This window comes from Cinclus cinclus, chromosome 3 (assembly GCF_963662255.1).
Source record: "Cinclus cinclus chromosome 3, bCinCin1.1, whole genome shotgun sequence".
Classification (NCBI taxonomy): domain Eukaryota; kingdom Metazoa; phylum Chordata; class Aves; order Passeriformes; family Cinclidae; genus Cinclus; species Cinclus cinclus.
Genome location: NC_085048.1, coordinates 38,820,898 through 38,845,431, shown reverse-complemented (window position 1 = coordinate 38,845,431; position 24,534 = coordinate 38,820,898). Strand labels below are relative to the sequence as shown.

Below are 24,534 nucleotides of genomic sequence, written 5' to 3'. Positions count from 1 at the left end.
AATATGAATAAAGGCCACTCAAGTCAGCCAAATAACTCTATGCACTCAAGGTCAGAGTCTAAAGAAGAATGACTTAAAGGTGTAGGAAATGAGGACTCAAGCTCTGCTGGACAGCGCAGAACCAGCCATTCCTAACATCACTGCTCCATCCACAGTGGCCCAGTGCAGGAACCAGGCCACTGCAACACACACCATGGAAGAAGGAAGAAGATAGATGTTTTTAACTCAGCTCTAGATGACCTTTAATGGTAGACAATTGAGTGCTGGAGCTCAGCAAGCAGATATAAAGGCTGGCTACGCAGAAACTAAGGCCCTGTACTGCAAGCAAGAGCTGCCTGGCTGGCAGTGACAATTACTAATTCTTGACATCCTGTTAAAAAACACATGTGGCTAATGGTAAAATGAATCAGGAATTGGTTCTGGAGCATTTATAGCCTGCTGTCCACATACAGGAATTTACAAGCAGAGGAATGAACTGTGAAACAAAGACCAAGCGGTTAAGGTCCTTAACAGGGCTTCAAATGCTGGCAAAGCAGTTTTGAATGAAGGGAAGTACAACATTAAAGGGACCAGTATGAGTTGGCTCTTGTGTCAACTAATAAGAAAAACATATTTTAGGCCTGTATTTGGGCAATCCTTACCTCTTGCAGTAGCTGAAAATATGGATTATTTATGTTCTAGAGCAGCCATGCCTAAAAAATTAAGCACAGTGGCCCAATTCTGGGAAATTACCTGTGCTGTAGTGTGCTGGGTGACTTCTTTGAGTAGTAATCCCAGTAAGAGAAGGAAAGTGACCTTTTTTTCCATTGAACTGGCCCTTGGAATGGGCCTCTCTGACTTTGTGGTCCTCAATGTGAAAGCATCTCCTACTCACAATTTCTGCCTGCTTTGTCAGCATCTTTTTTGCATAGTTTGGAAGAGTATAATATTTACGAGGTGTTCTCTTCAATGTTATGATCCAATAGAAAAAATACTTGTGCCCAGGTTTCCATGCCAAGATCTGCATCTGTGAATCAGTGCTAATACCTCATCATTATTCATATGCCAAACAGACTTTCCACAATCCTTCTTGGTTCAGAGGTGATAAAAGATAAATTTTTAAGCTGCTAACAGTAGAGTGCAGTGTGTTACAAGGAAAGCATACTGGAGTTAGGCTTAAAATACATACAAATATTTTCTGCATCATTTTATTAACCAGTATGGGATGGTTGTTTAATTTTTGTTTATAAGCAGTTGAGAACCACGACAGAGTTAAACTGCTGTTGGAAAGTTACTTGAATGACTAAATAACTGTAATAACTTTCATCTGGTTTTCTTACAGCAGACCAATGAACTACATTGTTACAGAGTGAGAATAATGCAGATGTACAGCTTTCCACAGAACTATGAAGCAGAGCCACATTTGTGGCAAAGGATGTCATCCTGCTGAGTGAGGAATTCCTGGCCCACCAGGGAGACAGAGCATTTTGTGCAGGTAAAGCATTCCCCGTGCCACTGATGCTGCTCAAATGATATGTATTTGGCACCTCCAAGAGCTGAAAGAGAGTAGGAAAAAAATGAAGATCTGAATCCAGTATTTCTGGACATGGTTCAGTAGTGCAACAGATGACTTTCTGACGTGTGATCAGCTTGTCATTCATATAGTGAATGGGAAAATGAAAAAAAATTCTAAGTGTGAAATATTCTTTAGCAGATGAATTTAAAAATAACTTAGCAATTTTAACAGTGGGAAACATTTCAAGCAAAGCCACAAGTCACTTGCATATCCCAGTATGAGATCTGAACTCAATGGGTTTATCAGAATGTCCATTCAGGTTTGCTGATCTCTCCAACAAACTCTCATGAAATTTATTTGTAATGTGCTGAAACATATACTTTCTATAGAACTCTGAATGAATTTTAATAACTAAGTTTCTTCAAGATGGATTGTTTTTTTGAATCCCCAGATAATGGGGATAAATCCCAGATAAATCCTAGCAGAATTATCTGAAATAAAATCTTGAGGACTGGGGGAATTTGAATAGTTTTGATTTTGTTGTTGTTGTTGTTGTTTAGATTTTTGGGTTTTTTTTTAATCATGCATATGTAATTGGGTATTCCTTGAGTTCTTTGTCCAATGACATACGCAGCAAACACCTGTAAGAATCAGGCACTACTTTTGACAGTTGACTCCACACACAATAGCATTAAAATACAGAACACCAGCAAATGCTTTCAGAAAACTTCAGCTATCATAGACCAGTGACATACATGTCTAATTATAAATCATATGTAAGTATACAAGGATGCATGAAATAGAGCCCTGCATTTTGGCAAGTTTTCTAATTTGACAGATGTGCCTTACCAGCAGGCAGTTAATCTGTGTTCAGTTTGATCACATTTGCATTTAAAAACAAAACTGAAGAAATCACAGAGGTGCTTGTTTGTACTGTCCTGGGAAGAGCAAAAAAAAAAGCACCTTTTAAAATGTTCTTAAGGAGGAATTTTACAACAGGAAACACTACATCAAACAACTCCTTTGGGCACAATAAACAACTCCTCATCAGTTAGGGAACATGTGTGATCGGTATGTCCTAGCAAGATACAGGACATGTGACACAGAGAGAATCTCTCTGATAGTTAACTCTTTCCGTCTTTCATTATGATGGGAGTATTTTTAGTGTTTTTTTTCTAAAGTGAAAGTCTTCTTTGAGAGGAGGCTGATGATTCATTTCTATCTGGTCCCCTCTAGAAGATGAGACTCACCTGTAATAGGTTTCTTGCAAGCAGCACACTTCTTGGCACAAAATTTGCTGAAACAGTCTACACAGTATGGGTACTCATCTTTGGAAATAAATCTTTGGCCAGACAGCTGAGTTTTACACATAGCACATACAAAGCATTCTTTGTGCCAAGGCTGGTCATCGTAGGTCACTCCTCCAGAAGTTATAACCTAATGTATTAACAAACAAGGACAGAGCAAAGAAAAAGTGTGAATCATGAAGGATTGTCCAATCCTTCATTAGTACTTCCACTTGTTTTCTCTCTTCCAATATGCACAAGAGAAGTGGGTGGTCACATCAACATTTTTTTCATCTGGATTATCCATTTAACAAATCTGCAATTGAACTCCACGTGCTGCTGGTTTTTTATTCTCAATTTTCTACTGCAGTATAACCTGTAATTTGTAATAAATATGTTATGTTTAAATGAAATTCTTGTATTATACTGTACATAAGCATTTAGAATCAGGCATTCTCTCAGAAGAGAAATTCTCAGTGATAGGCAGTGGGTGAGAGAACTGATGCTAAGATAATTGTTACTCTCCAGCCAGTATTTTTCTGTCTCTCAATTACAACAGTATTTTAAATAAGAAGAAAGACAGTAAAGAAACAGAAGTAAAACAGAAAGGAGATCTACACAGTCAGAAGAAGAAAAAGAAAAAATCTTGTTAATCTGTATCACCAACATCTCTTTGCCATCAATACACTCACAGCTCTGCACTAGTTATTTCTGAAAAGGGAAATTTCCAGTTGTTCTGCACCTCCCATGAGTGTGGTAAAGAGCTGGTTTCACAGAATCTGTGGGAGACTGTACAGAGAAATTTCTATAAAGATGAGCTCTAAGATAGTGTTTCTACTATCAAGTCACATGCATGACAGGGAATGAATGAATGAATGAATGAATGAATGAATGAATGAATACTGTTGGAACAGGAGGAGAAAATGTTGAAGAAACTTAAGTAAAAATAGTGGTATTACTGAATTTCCCTGGGGAATGCAGTTTCAGGAAAATAAAGAATAATATTGGATCATGTCAAGCATTAACAAGATTTAAATAGTTTCTGATCCCTTTAACATTCCAGTTTTGGGCTACTTTGTGGTTACATTTCCTTTTCCATTAAAATCTAAAAATTGCTGACAAAAATTGAAGATTCAGTTTGGCAATTTAATCACTTGGGGCTCAATTCTCATGTATGGGAGTTCATGCAAGTTTCAGAAGTAAAAAGGTTTTAGCTGTTATGTAGGGGGACTATTTACATTCCTAGAATTTTTAAGAAGCAAATCGTGATTACTTCATGTAGGAGGTGCTAACATCAACACCTGTAATAAACATCGAGCGTAATTACTATAATCGCCATGTGTTAATTTCATGTGAATTAAAGGACAGATGTAGAGACATGAGAATATATAAAATACTTTCTAAAGTTTCACTACTGAAGAAAAAAGTAGACAGCGTATTTTCCTGAAATTAAAAGCTTTTTTTAGAGGTAGAGGTTTACAGGTAATCGTTACATAACTACAGGAAATTATAAGTTATTTGATGAAGTGAAAAAAAAAATGCATCCAGAGTTATGCAGGTACTAAAGAATAAGTAAAATTCTGCCATAAAAAGCGGCTTAAAACATTTCCCTAGAGAAAAGTATCACACTAGAATAGTATGATGCTTTGAGTATTTTCTTCAACAAGAGGCAATCTTAAAACATGAGAACTCGAGGGAGGAAAGAACTGATTTATCTGTACCTAGGGAAAAAAAGAAATCAAATCAAGCTTTCTGGTACCCGCAAGGGTATCATCATGTATTGCATCAGTGGGACTCCTGACTAGTGTTATCACAATTAAATGTTACTTGATCTGCTAATTGCCTGATACATTTCAAGAAAAAATAGCCAAGATTGTGGATGATTTGCTCAGTTCAGGTGGCTAATTATGCATATGAATACATCTGAAAAATAGTGGAAAGATAGGCATGTTTACTAAGGCAAAATCAGAGATTTTCAGGAGAGAGGGTTCTATATACATTTAACATTTGCTAAAAATCACAATCAATAACTAAAGAAGCATTTTTTTGGCAAATAAGTTTTTTTCAGATATAATCAGTCTTAGGTTAACACGAGTGGACAGCAGACACTGTTGCAGTTGGCTTTCAGTGTCCAATGTCAATGAGAAGACTCTGATCTTACTCTTAGTTCACCACACATTTCACATTATCCAGCTCTTTCTCCCATGAGCAATATTGTCTCATTAGGGCATTTTTTGCACGGTGTGTTTAATTACCTTTTTGCAAGCATAACAACGATGAGCAAATTGCTTCTCAAAACAGGGCACACAGTAATTCTCATTGTCTTTGGTGATTAATGGTTTTGTTCCCAATGGTTGCCGGCAATACTGGCAAATGAAACAGGATTCATGCCAGGAGCATCCCTTAAATTCCATTTTACGTGAACCTGAAAAATACCAAAGTAAATGATCCTTTCAGATATAGCCTTGTAAATTTAAAATGTTGGGAATGCTCTTGTTTTGAACCTTCTATCTCAGCACTGGATTACTCAAGAAAGCTGTTACCTTCAATTTAACAGAGCTTCTAAGAATGCACTTGAAATTTCGAGAACACATTCAGTGCCATATAATCATCTGGCACAAGATGCACTGAATTGCCTAAACAGTGATTTTTAGAGTCTGTTCTTATATTAATCTTTTGGGGTTTCTTCTTTGTGATTATGCTTGAATTGCTCAGTTTCTCTGTAACCAGCCAACTCAGTGATAATGTTCAGGTATGAAGCACTTTTATAAATTAGAGATTAATTTGTCAGATGTTTAGTACATTTATTATTGTCCTGTCTTTTGTCTTTCTTCAGCTAAGGCTCCTTCACCTGTAAATGCATTGTTTATCTTAATCAGCTTAAATTGGCAACTTTCTAAAAGCAAATAGTTTTCTGTGATATCGCACATTATACTGCCTTCTACTATAGCTCACCATTTCTGTCTTAGACCAACAATTCTTTTTAACTGGATGCTTTTGATACAGCACAAAGACAGAAAGTTGCTCAGCTATATGTTTGTCAGAGGAGTATCAGAGCTTTTATCTCTGTGTGCAGGTGTCCCATCTTGATGTAGAAATATAAGTCTAAGTTATGCAAATATGTCTGGGAGCAATCTTTCCAGTGGATCTCCATCCATACCTTCCTACCTGTAGGAAGCATTAGACTGTACAGAGAGGTGCAAGGTACTTTACCATCCTACCCACATGAAGAAGAGGATTGATGCTATAACTGATTGATCAATCCCACTGTACCTGTTTCCCAAACTGTGGGGCCACTCTGGAGAGACTACTGATTGTAATTAGACACAAAAGGTTTGCAGCTCTTCACCCACGTGATCAGAAGTCTAATTTCACTGTGTTTCACAACTAGATCTTTTCAACACAGAGCTAGCAAGCTGAGGAGAAGGAAGTTAATGATATAGAGACTGGCTGACACTCCCATGCCACTGTTGCGCTGTTTCTCACACCTTCAGGCACTTGATGCAAGGATTTAGACTCTGTGACAAAACAAGCAGCATGGATATACACCAGAAGATAATGCAAACCTGAGTGTATTCTGACACTTTTTTTGATCACATCTAGTGAGGTGTGCCTATTTGACAACATTTTTGTAAACTATATACAATTTAAGCAGTTTCTAATCCTTAAAAAGAACACAACTATATTGTTATAATATTTTTTCCACTGATGCAGATTTTACTTGTAATGAAAAGGAAACAAACTGTAAAAATACAAACTAGTGTTACAGGTTGAAGACAACATGAGTAATCTAATATCAATAGTAGGACTGTAATTTTGCACATCCTGGATTTTACTGTTCAGCATTAAGAAATGCTGAAAAATAAAATTCCAACATCACTGCTAAATTTACTGATGCTCTCTGTTCCAAAAGTTAGGTACACACTTTCCTAAGCAAGCAGCTTCCTTTTGCAACAAATGGTGCTGTGGCTTCTCTCAGATGGCTGTGAAGAGGCAGCGTTTGGGGGAATCACTCTGCTGCATTATCTTTACTGATGTGGTAGCAATGAAAAGTCTAGAGTGAGTCCTGAACAGACACAATCAAAAGCTGAGGAGCAGTTTAGTGGAAAGTGCAGAATTTTCAAGACTGCTAATGGCAGGAAGTAAGACTATCGTAAACATGGACAATATTGTAAAATGGACCTGTATTTATTTTAGTAAAAATGCTGCTAATAATTTGAAGGCAAATTGTCATGTTTTGACAATTTAAACAAAAAATGGTTTTAAGTGAAAGCACTAGTGTAAAGAACACAAGCACAGAGTCTTTTCAATGTGGAAAACATGCAGATGACTTGTGTAATCTGGCACTCCTGCTCACAATATCTCTGTCTACCTATGCTCACAGCAGGATATGCTTCCTAAGAACTGCAAGAGAATCAAGGACATCACATGAACACATTTTACCCTGCACTGAACTCTTAATATTTTTATAAGGATTCATAAGACCTTTCAGCAGCAAATCAGAAGTCTCTGTTTCTCTTCTCCCCACATCTGGGAGAGTGCTACACACAAAGGAGGAATAGTCACCTCAAAGCTATTCTGAATGTCAAGGACCTTGTAGCTGGGCTATTCCAGGAGGTGGTTATTATTAAAAATGTGGTTCCATTTCCTAGCAAAGGGCCCCTGTTATCTTACCAGGCATAATGGTCTTCTGGCAGTGGAAACACTTGGACGAGTACTCATCAGAGTAGCACTCGGTACACAGCAAGACCTCGTCCTTGGCAGCAAATGGTTTCTCCACAAGTGAGCGACTGCACTTGGCACACCTGAAGCATCCCTCATGCCAGTGGCGGCCTTTGTAGGCCAGATCCTTGGAGAAAGTAAGTTCATGTTAATCCAAACATTTATTTACAGTGTTCTTATCCTTCAGTTCCCTCCAGAACTAAAACGAAAAGCGAAGAGCAACCAGAAGTGTGCTCAGGAAAGGAGTAGGTACTCAATGTCACACTGTTGTGTGGATCTCTTGCAGAGGCCATTACAAGCTGCTTTGGGAGAATGTCCTTCCCTTTGTAACACAGAGCTATGTTTTTATTGTAAGAATCACGTTATATATTACAGTTGTCTTTCAAAGGGAAACAAGTCACCAACATTTTTAATGTGCACAGACCACTGGAGAGGAAGCCCATATTCTATAGAATTTGAAGTGAACCTTATGTATTTTCAATGTTATTACTTCTTCCAGCTGACATGACATAATGCTAAGTTATGCCAGAAAACAATCAATTAAAATCTCATAGAGAGCAAAATGATTATTAGTAAGATTTTTTAAAAATCATTGCTTTTGTTTACATCTGATATAAATCCCCCTGAAAACTTGTCAGAAAAGATGTTTTTTTAAGACTCAGTGGGCTTAAGGGATGAAAGAGCTAAGAGTATATGTACGACATCCTGACTACAAACTAAAAGAAAGACCAAACAGCAGATTTAATTTTTCCGCAGTTAGAAAAGAAAGGGAAAAATGCACCTCCAAAAACCCTCCCAGCTTAAAACCCTCCCAGGGCTCTTTTATAAGTAAAAAACATAAAAGGGCACAAATCCAATCTCATTCTCCTTTATCATGTCCCTGCCTTTTAAAGAACTAAAAGAAAGAAAGAACTTGGCAAAACAAATGCTTTTTGATAGGCTTCATTTCACCTTAAAATTCAAAGTCAGGTATGCATGCTCTAAATTGAAGTATGGGGTACTAGAAACCCTGTCAAAGACCACAGAGGAATTTGAATTATTAATTAACATTGTAAAAAATTGAGAGGTGAAAGGAAAGACAAGGTCAGAAACACTAATACACTATATGTGGGATGATCAAGGTAAGCATGGAATTAAGCAGAAATTAAAAAATACTTAATTTCCAAAAGTGAGAGAATATGCAAATTATAAACTTGTTGTTTTTTCAGCTTGGTATCTGCTTGTCAACACCTACAGAAAAAGTAATTTATTCAGTGCTCAAAATATTTTTTCAATGAACATCCCTCAGAAATTCCAAGGTATCAATCAACCTGATACACTGAATTACACCACCCACCCTATCACCCCTCCAGCACTGTGCAGCCTCTGCAGCCAGGGAGTGATTGAAGGTGAAGGATGGAGCCTAGCTGAAGCCCACACATACACCACAGCCTTGCTCTATGCTTGGGGTATATGCATGAGCAGATTTCCTCATCTTTGATCCCAGAGCTTTCCTATTCAGGGAAAATAGCACTGTTTCACTCTGCTGTGTGCGGATGTATGCTATGCTTAGGTCTCTTCAGCCATACAGGGATATGCAAAGGGGTGGGTATAAAATCTGCCATTAAAGAAATTGGATTTGTGTATAATTTAACAAGGAATAAAAAGTGCTGACAAGATCTTTACCTTGGAGTTGCACTCAATGGGTTGCTTGCACTCTTCACAGGGGTTGGCATACAGGCTGTCATAACACGGAACACAGTAAGCATTTTCTTCTCTTAGTGCATATTTCCTGCCACGGAGAGACTGCAGGCAAAAATGACAGTCTGTGTGACTGCTGGTCATCCTGCTGGGGCCCTCCACCTGATCTGCAAAAGATGGAAAAATCGTGTAATTCAGTGCATGACCATTTGCTTGCTCAAATACTAAGTAAGTCTGCATTACCTGTGGAAGCTAGCCAGGTGTTTCCTGGTCATTTGCAGTGCCCTGGATTTCTTAATGCTGGGTTGTTCTACAATAAAATGGTGGCCTTTAACAACATATACTGTGAATTGTATTACCTACATCATGGGGAGCAAGAGGGCTGCTTTAGCTTCTTCTAGCACTTCTAACACTGTTTCAGGTCAGACACCTGAAAATGAAGCCATCTTCACATTCTCTATGTCAAACTACTGTCATTATGAGCATTATGTACTGGATTCTGAGATATGCTTCATCCAGAAATCAGGTAATGGAGATAGAAGCAATAATTCAGAAATTAAACCAACTGCGGAGTTAAAAGCCCAAAGAGAAGAGGCACTTTGTAGTGTGTTCCTGACTTTCCCTTGATACTCCTGTCTTTCTGCTCATTCCTTTTTTCTCAAAATACCCCAACATCTACCTGACCCAAGAGAAGGAAGACAAGGGACTCCAGGACATATGACTGTTTTTTGCATTATCCCAATTGTGCTGCTGGTATTTGGTGTCAGCATTGTAAAGTCACACAAATACCCGTGGAGAGCAGAAGAGAAAAGAAAAAGAAAAAGAAAAAGAAAAAGAAAAAGAAAAAGAAAAAGAAAAAGAAAAAGAAAAAGAAAAAGAAAAAGAAAAAGAAAAAGAAAAAGAAAAAGAAAAAGAAAAAGAAAAAGAAACTAAATCATAAGTCAAACAAAACCAGAACTCAAAGAAAGTTTCCCTTGTTGTTATTGGAAAAGATTGTTTTTTCTTACATATTTCTTTATTGCTGGATTCCATGTTGGCAGTACCAAAATAATGTGAGAGTTTACATTTCTGTGCCAGACAAGTGCAGGAAATACCACAAATCTATTGAGAGTCAGTTGTATGAATTTCCCATCCTTCAGTTTTTCAGGGATAAGAGGCTTGTACAAGCATCCAAACCTCAGCTGCTTATACATCTGCAGTAGTGAATGTTTTAAAGATTGTAGAAATGAAGACTTATTTCAGTCTTATTGCTGGTTGGATCATCATCACTTTCCTAAAATTGGGTCTTAATTCTTGGAAATGAAGCAAGAAGAAATCAGAAAGTTCACAGTGAAGCAACCCCAAAAACATCTGCTGGGCTTGTTGGATCACACTCTTCATTAAACTCAAAGGGTGTAGCTGCAGCCAGCACCAGCAATCATGAATTTTAGAGGAGTTGAAAACAACTGGGGAATGCCTTCTAAAATATTTACATGTCAGTGACTTTGGGCAGCTGAAATTTTTGCACTTTGAATAACAGGGCAAATCAGTTTCTCTTAACCAGACACAGAGCCTGAGAACAAGGAAGAACATACGGAAGACAAGATTCAAGGGAGTTCTTATGCATGACAAAGCCTACATCTAGTCCACTTAGAGTTACACCCTCATACTTTGTTTTTATACACTCAGTGACTGTCTTATACCCATGGTTCAGTTTTGAAAAGGTGTAAAATCTTTTTCTGGGTTTCTGCTTTGGTAAGCTCTAAACCAAAATGGTTCTTTGAGCTGTGAGGAAAAAACAATTACCGCAGGTTTCCACCAGCACAAATGCATAAGATCAGGCATCTGTTAATCTCTTCTGGGAGGTGTAGTAATAAAACAGTGGAAAGGGGGCAGGGACAGAGGCTATCATACTTATTTCAGAGCAAAAGTAATGACTTGATTGGAAAACTTGTTGCTCCAGTAAATTGGAAATCTTTAGAGTTTAATTGATATACAGCATTTCTTACTGCTCTTAATATTTGCATCAGCCAAGACAGGGTGTAGTAAGGAAATAAAATAATCTGGAACTCAGATCAGTGGGAAACATGCTTTCTTAAAAATATTTCTTATGTGTTTTATGTGATATCCTTGGAAAAATATTATAACAGGGCTTCCATTTCCTCAAGATCAAACAGAGATTTGAATATGTAACAAACAAACCCATTTATGTGAGAAAATTACATCCATCAGCTTGTACATTTACAGAACATGACATATAAAAGCCAGGCAAGAGCTTTTAATGCGCAATCACAGTCATGACCAAAGTCAAGGTTAAGTTTTGCACATTTTGCTCTGTGTTGGGCAAGAAGTATAAACTGGTGTCTAAGGACACAGTCAAGGAGTGTTTGTGGTTAACTGTGCTCCATAGTCAGGGTCACAGGACAGGCTTGAAACTGGGTTTCAGAGGATTTTCATTTCTTCTTTTAGTGGGAATTAAAGTTATGAACTGCCTTGGAGGATAACCCTGAGTAACCTTTCTGATCCCCTCCTCATTGGATCAGTACTCCTGCTTCCTGACAGAGTTTCATCTCAGCCTAAAAGTGGCAACAGCAAAATCCAAACAGGGCATTCATATATATATATGTGTATATATATATACACACACACATATATATATACACATATATATATGTAAATATAAGATTAAAGAAAAAATATCCCAAAAATAACATTGCACAAAGCTCACCAATAAATATCTTCCCATATCTGTAGAAACATCTCTGTTTTTTCATTCTAATGAATGTCAATCAGTTTTTTAAGTTATCAAAAACTCTGTGCACCTCTTTAAAAAGCAGTTCTCTTGAATTTTGCTTTTCTCCCCCAGGAAGGCAGTCTATTCCAGGAAGCCCAGGTTGTGTGCACAAACAAGGCCCACTACTGTAATACTTCAGAACTACTGAATTTGCAATGTAATTATCCTCCTAAACCCCTATATGGATATGGAAGGAAAGGGCTATTAATCTTGTTTTACAGATGAGAGTTGTTGCTTGAGGACTTTTTTAAAGTACCCCCAAGAACAGAGTCTTTTCCTTTGGTAAAAACCTCAAGTTGCCCAAGACTTTTCTTCAGAAAGTCTTCAGAGTTTGAGCATGAATCATCACAAAAGACCATGTTTGAGAATGAAGCAGCAATGGTAGGCAAAAGAACAAAGATTTTTGCAAAACTTCTGGCAAAGCTATGGGTAACCTTTGAGAACTACTTTTACCATCAGAAAATGCAACGAAAAACGTGAATCTCATCTCTCCCAGCACCACTTGTCCTTGCTCCAATAAATAAGTAATGGTAACAGTGCCATGCAGTTAAGTAGAATGTTTTTCTTGTGCTTTGATCCTAATCTCGAGAGAAATATGTTTACTTTAAGTTTGCTGGAAGCTAGACTTTGTGTTTTGAAGGTCAGTTTAGAAATCTCTGGAGAGCTGATGTTATTCACTCTCATGGAATGAAACGCTGACTCCAGCATTCCAGCTGCTAACTTGAGTCCTAGGCACAGGGAAAGACTGCCATGTTGCCATTCCTTGGGAAAAGTTGATTTTACTATTTAAATTGGAGCATTTTATATTGGAAGCTAAATACTGTTGATTTTTATGTACCTGGTAGGCAGGGATATGTGATAACATTTTTAGTGTTATGAATATTCCAGAGAGGTCCAGAGAGTTCCAGAGAGATGTTGCCAAGGATGTGAGGATATTGTAACTGGAGTCCCTGGGGTCAGATTTGAGAATGCAGCAGTTTCATGGACTGAATGATAAAAGAGATGAAAATTAAAAAAACAGATCTGGCTAGTCAGCCTGCTGTTAAAACACATTAAGATAGAATTTAGCTACAACAGATTAGGACAGGGACTTTCTGGAGAGTCAAATGATTTCCTCCAAAATGCAGAGCTCTAGAAGACTTCCAGTGAAGAAAGCTGTAAGAAAATGGTTGCAAAGTGGTGAATCCTGATAAATATGGAATCATCAGGAAAATAATGTTTTTTCCTCACTGGAGCTAAAAAGCAGAGCCAGAAGGTTAATATTCCTCTCAGTCATCTATGTTTTCCATAAATGTATGTTAATCTCCCTCACGCCATACAAGGATAAAAATCCCAGAAACATTCATACTACTCAGAAGGGAACATACAGGTAAAAATACTCTATCTTTCACTTCATGGCAATTCTAATGGACTATTTCCCAATCCAAATATACTTGCCACTAAACTTCATCATCTTTTTCTTTAAGAATATACCATTATTGGAATAAGGCTCTTTTTTAGAGAGTCATAAAGAAAGGAAAAAAAAAAGGGGGGGGAAAGTCCTTTAAACAGCACTGAAGGATAAGTAAAACAATTTGATCTCTTATGAGGAGGACACCCTTGCAAGCTGCCCTAGGCACTTGTTTATTTTCAGGTAAGTGCATGTTTTTATCTTCTAACATGATTTGCCTTATTTGCATTAATTTGCTGACTTCATTTTCCATATTTCTATTTTTGTCCCATGCATTTACATACATTTAGGTTTCTGTAATATTTGCTTTTCTAAAAATAGCTAGAGAAGCAATAGGAACTAGGGGCATATATTACAGATCAACTCAAACCAAGAACCTACAGGAAAGAAGACACAGATATTAACTCTGAAGTATCTTATCTCTGTGGCACAGGACAGTAATACAGCATCAGGTCCTGGAAGCATCTGAGTTAGTGCAGAGCTCTTGCTGATGAAATTCTCCTTTAACCAGCCAGAACAGATGCCAAATGGGATGCAGCTGTAATAATCCAACTCTCCTACTTCATGATCCACAGGTGACACTGTTTTGGTGGCGTGTCAAGGTAAAGCAGATATTTTAGAGGTGGGTCTGGTGTTTTCTACTGAATTGTTCTGTGTTTACACACCCCATGACTATAAGCAAAAAGGGCAAGAGCTGTGGCTTAACTAGGGAATCAAGCATCTCAGGAATTTTGTAATTTTTTCCTTAATTGGTATTGCTGTCTGCTTTGTTTACACCATACAAAATCAAACAGTGTAGTAATCTAAATTCTTCTCTTTTTTTTTTTCTGAAATAATTCTTACCCACATTTTTTACAGGTTTTCACATAGTCTGGTAGAGCCAGAGTTTTCTCCTGTGTCATTATGGAGCTCATTGCTTTCTGACTACCATCAAATACATGGAATAAAATGAAGTGATGAAATAATTCAGCTGTGCACTATTGTAACTTTCAATGTAAAATCCAGTCAGTATTCTTAGTTGTACTTCCCATGTTGAACAATAAAACAGGTTTGAGGATCGCATCTGTTACAAAGGGCTCATCTGATAAAGAACACTTAAATTAACTGGTGAGTTAGATGGGACAGAGTGGCACCCACAGCAAACTGGCAGATGACACCCAGTGAGAGGAGAGGCTGATACCACCATATGGATGTGCTGTTATCCAGAAGAACCTCCCCGTAACTGGAGAAGTTGGATGACAGGAGGCTCATGAGGTTCAGCAGGGGGAATCACAAGGTGATTCTGTGATGGACTACAGAAAATTTATCACTGTTGAATGGCAAAAGAGAGAGGGTAAAAGTCTCCACACACTCTCAGTATTCTCTTATGGGCATTAGAACAGGAGTAGGGCCATTCTCATAACAACAAAACAGGTCTCTTGTAGATGCCTGTTTTTTCCAGGTACCCTTTCTTGCCTTGATACCTACAATCCATGATTAGGGAATCATGAATAATACTTCAAAACTGTTTAAATAAACATGAAGTGGAAGTTATAAATGAAGATGTTTACTGGAGTCCTGATCTGACACTTCCACCAGTGAGTTCATCCCTACTGTGCAAATCATTGACTCATAGAATTTTAAGGGTTGGAAGGGACCTTAAGGATCATCTGGTTCCAACTCCAATGCCATGGGCAGGGGCACCTCCCACTAGACCACGTTGCTCAATGCCCCATCCAGTCTGACAGTGAAAACTTCCAGGCGTGGGGCACCCATGATTTCTCTGTGCAACCTGTTCCAGGGCCTCACCACCCTCCGAGTTAAGAATTTCTTCCTAATGTCTATAATTAATTTCCTGTCTTTCAGTTTGTACCCATTACTCCTTGTCCTATCACTACAGTGCCTGATGAAGAGTCCCTCTCCAGCTTCCCACAAGGCCCCCTTTGGATACTGTTAGGGAGCAGCATCAGAGGTGCACTTTGGAAGGATCTCTGCAAGAACAGCATCTGCACAAAATGCCTGCACAGCTGGGCAGAAGTGCCCCGAGGGAACAGCAGCATCTCAGCCATACACTGGCACCACTGGGCAGAGATACACACCTCCCTGGAAGTGACACATGCCTGCCTTTGGGACTGAAAGCTTTCCTGGGAAAAAGAGCAGTAAAAAGAAATGATACCTGTGATACAAGGGTGAGTGAAGTGCCCAGCAGTCACCAAACAGTCTTGCCACCAACAAAAGTAAAAGAATTTCAATAGGGAATGCTGATTCTGATCATAATCTTTAAGGTCTTAATGAAAAAAAAATGTAATTTCTTGTATTTGCAAATGTTTTAGCTGTAGAGACCAGATTTCCCTACCCTTACATTTTATTTCAGGAATAGCAATGTGGATGAAGTTTACTGTATTGTGTGAGGAGGGGTGCATCACATGAATTACAATCCTTTTAAAAAACCCCAAAAACTACAACTGACTATACAGCACAACTTTTTCTAAAGGGGTTATTTAAAAGCCTGTGACCTACTTAGAACTGCTTTAAGAAATAAAATGAGTAAAAATATAAAGATCAGCAGCAGAAGCATTGTTAGCAACAAGCTAAAATTGGAAAGGATTTTCATTACACTGTTTAAAAAAAAGAAATACTTGCTTCCCCCAACCCCAAAAGTAAATCCCCCAAGTGATAATCAAGCATCTGCTGCAGTGGCTTTTCCTCTTATATGCAGCTGTGTTATGCCAACCTGACCTAATTTTCTGAGGAAAAATATAAACCAAGACACAGCGCTCTTTTATTAAAAGGATGACACTTTATCAAAAATGAACGAAATCTAAGCTTTTCTAGTCTCAGCCTTCTTAAGAGATTGTGATGAGTTAGATGGCATTACAGCTTAGGACAACCAAAGGCTACTATCAGTAGTTCTGGTATTTAAGATCCCTACTTCAATTATCATTGTTCCCAGGTATTTTGATTTGTAGGTCAAATATTCCATAGGACAATTTTGCTGCTTGCAGTGCTCCATCAGGCTTGGCTGCCACCTTCTTATCAAGTTCATCTATGAAAATAGGAATGATGTGGCTCTGCAGACAAGCCCTAGGCTGCTTATTGCACCAACAGGAATCATTATTTGTAAAGCCACTGCTGTACAGTTGAAGAAATGCTGGCCACTGCAAATGTAGCACCGCAAATACTTCCCATTATTATAGGTGAGATATTTGGGGTCACCACTGCCGTGTCACTCTCCAATTCCAAGAGGCAGCATCAAGTAATAATAGAATGGTTTGGGTTGAAAGGGACCTTAAAGATTGCCTGTTTCCAACCCTCCTGCCATGGGCAGGGAGTCCTCCCAGTAGGCCAGGTTGCTCAGATCCCTATCCAGCCTGGCCTTAAACACTGTCAGGGGTGGAACACCCACAACTTCTCTGGGCAACAAGGAGAGGAGTAAGCAGAAACATTGGAGAGAGCTAGAAACAGCCTGATCTCTACCTATGGACTCTGGATTTTTGATGACCACACAGTAGGTATGGGCATGATATTTATCATTAATGATGCTCTGCAGTTGCACTGTTTTTGGAATACAGAGATAAAATAATAACAGCAGAAGCATACTAAAATACATATGCATATATTGCATCTGCTAGGTAGACAGACCATAAAGCATCTAATCTGGTAAAGAAAATCTGAAAGAAGTGTCACTCTTTGTATTCTGCCATTTTTACAGTAATGAACTGGTTACATGATATTACTGAGACAGATGGTGAGAAAGTTTTCTAGGAGAGCTCACAACAAACAACCAACATGAAAATATGCTGTGGGTATTCTTCAACAGACTTATTTGCCTTCTTTTTGCTTCCCTCTAAGTGTTACATGACCATCTGTTATGTCTGCTCTTAAAACAGATCACTTAGAACACTGCAAATTAATGTAGCTGAATAATTTTTCTCAACTCATGGATGCCAGATTAGGTGATTTAATACTTTCTGGATGAGGGTTTAATTCTGCAGTTTAGGGTTGGTGTGCTCTTATCTTTTGGGCAGTGCTATTCACAGTTCAGTTACGAAGTCTCAGCACCTGCACCAAGGTTTCAGTTACAAAATAGTGCAATTCAGCTGGGCGTGCATATCACCAATGATGTGGAATTATTAGCAGGGTGGCTTTTTGCTTTTATTTCTTACCCTGGGTGCTTTAAACACAAAGCAGACAGGAAAACCTTATTAGTTTATCTATGTAGGTGCACCAAGGACAGCCTGCTGGCTTTTTGGGACAGGGAAAAAAAAGATTAAATATTCAGATATACATATTCTTTGACAACATATCCTATATTCACGGTTGATAGTTATCCAGCACATTTCATTCTAGCACAAAGGATATATGGACTCATAATGTAAATACAGTTTTAGAAGTGGTCTCTCAAAATAAATTTTGAAGGCAGTGAACCTTTTTAGGAGAACCCTTTTAGGAGTGGAGCTGGTAGAAAAAAAGAGCAGGGAGTGGAGGTCTTTGACTTTTTGTTTGTCCTCTACCAGGGAGGAAAAAAAACAGGGTCACTAGGACAAATATAGAAAAAAATGCTGGTGGTTTTCCATTTTTTTTGCTCTTTAAATATGTGACTTTGTGCATCATCCATTAAGAAGGCAAAAAATGTTAAAGACCTCTGAAGTTTTGAGCAGCTGAGTAGATAATGTGCTGTCAAACAAGATAGGGGATAACATGGCATTAATTCAATTTTAACTTGAACCCTCACATCCTGTGGCAACAACAACAACCAGTCGTTACAGAGATTCAGCCCTGGGTTCCTGCCAGTGACATTTGCCATCTACTTGAAGCCTTTGTGACTCTTACATTACCTGGTCTGCCTTCTTGGGAGATAAAATCTGCAGAACAATTATGTGACTGGGTATTTTAACATTTCCCTTAAGGTCTCTGCACCACACATTAAATATTTTCTTTCTATTTAAAGTAGTCTAAAAGTGGCTATGATTTAAAATTAGTAGACCATGGTATTCTTTCTTTATTATGATATGAGGTTACCGACCCTTCAGTAACTGCCCTGCTGGGATTTTTGTCATGTCCTGATATATGAAAAAGTCCTCGTTGCTGTTGTTGTTTTCTTTTTGACACCATGAATTTATTTATATGATTATAAATATATGCTATCGAAAAATTGTTTCCAGTCTTATCTGATTGAAGGAAAATTAAGGCTAAAGTTTATCTGAACACCCAAAACAGTCTACATTTGCTTCAGACAAATAAAACCCATCACTAAATCTTAGAATGCTGGAGGAAATTTGGTAAGAATGAAGAAATTCCTTTCTAACATTAAGGAGCATTTTAAGAACATGCAATTTAACTCAAGGATGTTGTGGAGCAGTGAGCCCACTGATACCAGTAGAGTCTGGTTGATGTGGACTTATTCTCGTGATGATCTAAAGAATGTAGCAACAACCATCTTTGCAAAATTCAAATGGATTTGACTGGTTTTGGTAGAGGATGGTTCTCAGAGACCATAATTCTAACCAGCTGTGGTGAAAAATTTGGTCTGAGGAGGGGGAGAGTGGAACACAATGCCAGAAACTGCACCAAGGAACAAACACAATCCAAAACATTTTTGCTAATTTATGTAAAATTTATTAAAAGTTTTCAGTAAAAAGTCTAAACAAGTGATCAAACAAATTAAGAATTATGCTACTGTATTTTGATAAAAAAACAACAAACCCAAACTGTTTGAGCTTTTAATTTGAAGTATTTCTCAATGCTCTTCAATTTTCAAGCACCAAACTAAACAAAGATTGCCATTTAGAAGACCAGCATGAAATAATTTTTACTCCAAACATTTCTTCCCATGCACATTAGATTTTTGAATTCTAATTATGCTGCAGTTTTGCATGTTTTAGTACATAAATGAATAGTGATGTGGCTGAATTTGAAACTTGAAGAGCTCACTTGAGAAAGAGTGAGCTCGATAAGCATGTTTAAGCCTAATGTTATGGGCTGTTGTGGGCTTCTGATAAACAGAATTAAAACCTAAACCTCTGAAGTATTTTACAGCCTTCCTTTCAAAGGTTTCATAATGCTTTCCTAACACTAACAAAGTAATCCTAAAACACTTTGTGGGTTACTTGTCTACAGAAAAGGTTACTACTTGTCAAAGCAAAGCAATTGTCTCCCTCAAGGTCAGAAAGCAAACCTGCGGGAGTGGGAACAAAAGAAGCCATCCACTACACCTTTGCCATTAGATGGGTCTGCTCATCAGGCTGTATCCATGGCACTGGCCCAGGATAGTTAAAAGCAGAGTACAAAGATTTCCAACTGGTCAACTCCCAGTGCTAGAGGTAGAAAACACTTCCAAATTTAGCCAAAGTAATAAAGTGTTCCAGTTGTGCACTTTGCAATTGTCCTTTATGACTCTGAGGTCATGATGAATATTCTTGTGCAAAATGTTCTGTCAACAACTACACCATCCCCTGGCACATGGCCATTCTTTCTATTAATTCTGCTATCTGTGCACAAGGACACATTACAGGAAGATTAATATTTTTCTGACTGAAAAAGCCTCTTAAGTGGGAGGCCAGCTAGGACAGCCTGTTCAGATCCATTACCCACACTATGCTGAGATGTGCAGGAATTAACTAGTCCTTTTACATGGACCTTGAACAAATTCAAAGGCAACCATAGCTGGGACAAAAAGTAGCATACTAGCATGAATGAAGTAGAATCAAAGAAAACTCTTAAATCTAAGAAAGGGGAACAGGTAGGGATGATAGCTGATGTACTACATAGCAACAGACAATGGGGATATTCACAAAAAACTAGCTTAAACCTGTGGAAGCTAATGAGCAAGGCACTTTTTTTTAGCTAAAGAACAGATATAAATTCCTCTCCAGGGTGATGTCTAGCAGAAATTAAACTTAGTCATCATTATGAAGGAACTAAGGCAGTGTAGCTTCCCTTTGAAAGTCTTGTCCTTCACTTTATCTCTGCTACAGAATTTATGTCATGGGGTTTTTTATTAACTTGTTTTCTTGGAGTCATGTTTGCATATTTCCACAAAAATGTCCTTACTTGATCCTCCTTAAGCTCACAGCCTCCTTTCTCATAAGAGCTACATGCCCCTTTCCCAGAAGAATGAATTCAGCTGCAGCAGCCCACGTGGAGCATCAGCAGCATTTCACCATGCCAGCTTCCAAACTTAGGGCTCTAGAGATTTTAATAGAACAGTTGAACTGGAAATGATTAATTTATGAGCATCATTTACCCTAACTTGGCAGGGAAGTGTGGAAAAAAACTCAGCTCGCATTTACTCTCCAGGCGATCTAAAAGCCTTGATGGCACCTGGAGCTTGAGTCGGCAGGAGGGCTGCTCCTTCCAACAGGTTTGGAATTTCATCCTCTGATTTTGGGCTTGATGTTTAGAACCATGCTGGTTAAAATATTTCTTTCTGTCTGCCCATGGTTAGGCAATATTAAAAATTTTTAACTGCTATTTTGAGAAATAAAACTCTGGTAGGGAAAATAAATGAAGAAACTGGCATTATCAGTACAGAGCCGATGGAACATACGTCTTACCATGTTAACCAAAAAATACATGCTTTATAAATTATGACTGCAGGCAAATAATTTGGAAACACCATCCATCAGAATCTCTTTCAAGCTGCCTTTGTATTAATTTTTCTCTAACCCTGCAAGTTAGTTAGTATCATCTTAATGTTCTACCAATTAAACACTCTTGAGTCAAAGTAACTTTCCCGATCCTGCAGTAAAATTATATGGAATGACCATCAGTAATCTGTTAGAATGTTAATATATCAAATCCACTTAAGTTTTTTTCTGTTACTGTACAAACAACTACTTGTTGCATAAAGAAAAGAAAAATATTAACACAAACAAAAGCAAAATAGCAAAATTTGCAAAAACAAATAGCTATGAAAGCTTGCTAGGAGATAAAAATGTAATCAGAAACAGAAAACTCATTTTTTGTTGGATGGTTCTTTGGAGTAAACAAAACTCATCCTCATCTCTTTACAAAGGAAATCCCAAACAGTCTTTCCACAAATCAGTGGGTAAGCCAATTAATACAATGAAAAGAATTAACAAAAAATTAATTTTAATTATTTTTAAGTGTGGTATATCTTTAGGTACACAAAATTAAAAACATAATATGTATGTGGAAGTCTGCATCTTATTTATTCAGCAGTTTTGTGTGGAAAAACTTCCTGCATACTTGCTCAAAATATTAAACTAAGTACCTTCTATACTAATATGTTTAGAGATTATCACATAAAGGAATAATGGAAAAAACCTCAATACTCACATTTAGTTTTAAGCTGCTTCTCTTGGTAACTTGCACAGCAAAATAAAGGAAGAAATAATTACCCGTCTTCACAGAAACAAGTATTCATCAAGTCCAAAAGAAACAGAGCATTTTGCCAGAGCTATTTGAGGGTCCCATCAGAATTTGCCTGGATGGGGGAAGGCTGAGGGTCAGTTTGTTTCCCTTAGACCTCATGACATGCAAATATCTGGCTGCCTCACCACTGAATCAAATCATTCTTTGACATACTATGTTTACAAATTGCAAATACATACCATGTAGGAGGTTCTTAAAGGAACATATTTCTGAGAGTTCTCAAAAGGAAAAAGGCATTTCTATTAAAATACAAAACTGTTCAGGGCAAGGGAAAAAAAGAAAATAAGATGGAACATTATTCATCCCCAGATACACTCTGGTTCATGCATAATTAATCCAAAAGGCCTCGTGTGGGTTTGTAAATCAGAAAAGAAAAAGAAAAGTTGAAATTACTAAAGTCTGATTGTTGTGTACAGGAAATGGGGGGGGGCAGGAAAAAAAACCTCCTCCATTCGCTGAAAGACGCTTAGCAACACAGCAGAAGTTCTGACACATCTTAAGCATTTTCTGGGCTGTTACAATTTGCTGCTTTCCAGCAGGTGGGAATATGTTCACACAGGATTACCATCAGTGTGGCATCAATGGATTCCTCTAGGCTCTCTCTCAGTATTCTCCAGTTATGGCTTTTGAGACACAGCCACCTCTTTTGCTTTCTGCTTGGACCCAACAGGGGCCAGCAGACAGGCTCCTGCATGCACAGAGCATTCAGAGGTCCTTGTACTTTGCATACAACTCTATGCAGACCCTTAATCAAATGCAGCTGAAAGTAAGGACATTGAGTCCATTTAAAAAAGCAGGCTGAAGTTAGGCAGAGTGAAGAAAGGATGGCTGCTTGTGGTATGAACCACAGCTGACCTCAAGGCAGATTTTTCCACAACCAAGAGCCAGTAGATCTGAATCACTTGGTCTATAACGTCAAGTGGGTGGGAGGTGTTCAGTATTAGAAATAGAAGAAAGAAGGAAATGTTTGAATAGTTTAAATATGTATTACGTTATCTGAGTACTTTGGTAAAATTACCAAATCTGGACATGTTCTGGAGTTTATCTGTGTCTAGTAGATAGTGTCTCACAGCTAAGACTGATCCTCTGACCACTATTGCCAAGACCCAATGATCTCTTCTTGTGGTCTTGTTAAACCTTTCCAGACAGGTAGTCTTCACTTAAACAAGATTGATCTCTTTCCACCTATTTTAAATTGTGCTATAAGCTTTATTTATACCAAGCACCTTTCGTTTCAAGCCTGTGATTTTAGCAGATTGAGGAGAGAGAGGATGAGTTAGGTGTGAATTTGAGTCTAGAATGAGAATAGTAAATAGCTTTTGTCTTTCCTTCCAGGAAGATAAACATCTGATAGTATAGATTTTAACCAAGTACCTTTTCAAGCTCATACATCAGATCCAGATAGAAGTATTTCCCAAGCAGATCTGTTGAGAGAGCTGATGATACTTAGAAATACTAATACAATATGTTCTTGCTGTCAGGGACTAGAAGTTCAGATGTCCTACAGCTCATCACTTTCCTTTATTCTTCAAAGACTACCCTCAAATTTGCCTGAGTTGTAGAGATAATAACTGCATTAATAAAAGACAGGAGCAGAGAAACATCTAAAACAGAATCAGGGTTTTTCCCAACAGGTACACATTAAATACAAATGAGGAGGTCAGCAAAATCCTGTTGTTTCTTCAGACTATCAGTTAGATGATGTCTCTTGCAGTTCCCACAAAACTTTCTGAACTTCCTGAAATACAAACCAGCTTATTTTATCTGTCTCCCAGCACAACCTGTCTTGACCTACCTTCCTCTTCATTTGAGGCTTTGGGAAATTCATCAAGCAAATGGTGGTTCTCTTTAAACTACTCAAGTTACTAGTTCCAATTTAGAATATTCATTTTTTAAAGAACAAAAGCTCAAAAAGATAGCATTCCTTAACAATTCCTAAAGAAAGACCTTGTTTTCCTGACAAAGTATCTTTGGCATTTACTGACTATGTTCTGTTATTTGGGCTAGCAGAGAGTATCTACAAAGAAGTACAATTGTTCAGAAAGTTTGAGCAGCATGGATTTGGAGGCCCAGAAAGCACTCAAAGGAGAAATATTACATATCTTGTTCCTCTCTAAGCACCCACTTTTGGCCTCTGCTGGAGACACAATACAGGGCTACAGTGACCTTCAGTCTGACCCACCAGTCACTCTTCTGTCATCTGCAAGGGCACTAAACTTCCTCTTAAACAAGAAACCCCAATCTACCCAGATTTGTAGAAATTTCCATTTTCTTGGCCTGCTGTTACTTATTAGGAAAAACATTCAATGAGCAGCCACTGCTTGAGTAGCCTTACTCATGAGTCTACGGAGAACAGAACTACTGTGGTTTGAGCTGAACAAGCTCTCGGATTCATGCAGACAACAAAACCCAGTGACATTATTTAGAAACCTGTGCCAATTCTTTTTAAGAAACTGTGAAATGAGAGTTGAAAATTCTAAAAGAGCAACAATTTGACAATTGCCAGCAGATCTGCAAGTAACCAACTACAAGTCACCTTTTGCCACTTAAAAAGAAGGAAAGGCAAGGCTGTTGCTGAGGTAGGTATTGCTCTACCTATGGCTATTGCATCCACTCCAAGAGTAGCCAGCAAACAAGGTTGTGAGAACATTTGTCAAGTGGTTGTGTATAGACACATACATGCATCTATACGTATCAGTTTATGAGATTAAAAAAGAATAATGGTGTTTAGACAGCATAAGTGAAGGTGAGA

The 24,534-nt window shown here is 38.0% G+C and overlaps 1 protein-coding gene across 2 annotated transcripts; it reads right to left on the bottom strand.

Annotated features, from left to right (window-relative positions):
- Positions 1-1,383: 1,383 nt before the first annotated feature.
- Positions 1,384-21,764, bottom strand: FHL5 (four and a half LIM domains 5). Of its 2 annotated transcripts, none has more exons than XM_062488679.1 (6): positions 21,675-21,764; positions 9,169-9,339; positions 7,456-7,630; positions 5,037-5,206; positions 2,746-2,932; positions 1,384-1,535 (listed from the first exon to the last, which is right to left on the bottom strand). In XM_062488679.1, exons 2-6 carry the CDS (start codon positions 9,325-9,327, stop codon positions 1,384-1,386), a joined length of 843 nt encoding a protein of 280 aa, XP_062344663.1. In that variant the 5' UTR covers positions 9,328-9,339; positions 21,675-21,764. The 2 variants fall into 2 exon arrangements, with proteins under 2 accessions (XP_062344663.1, XP_062344665.1); XM_062488681.1 differs by having other exon boundaries at positions 21,687-21,764.
- Positions 21,765-24,534: the final 2,770 nt, after the last annotated feature.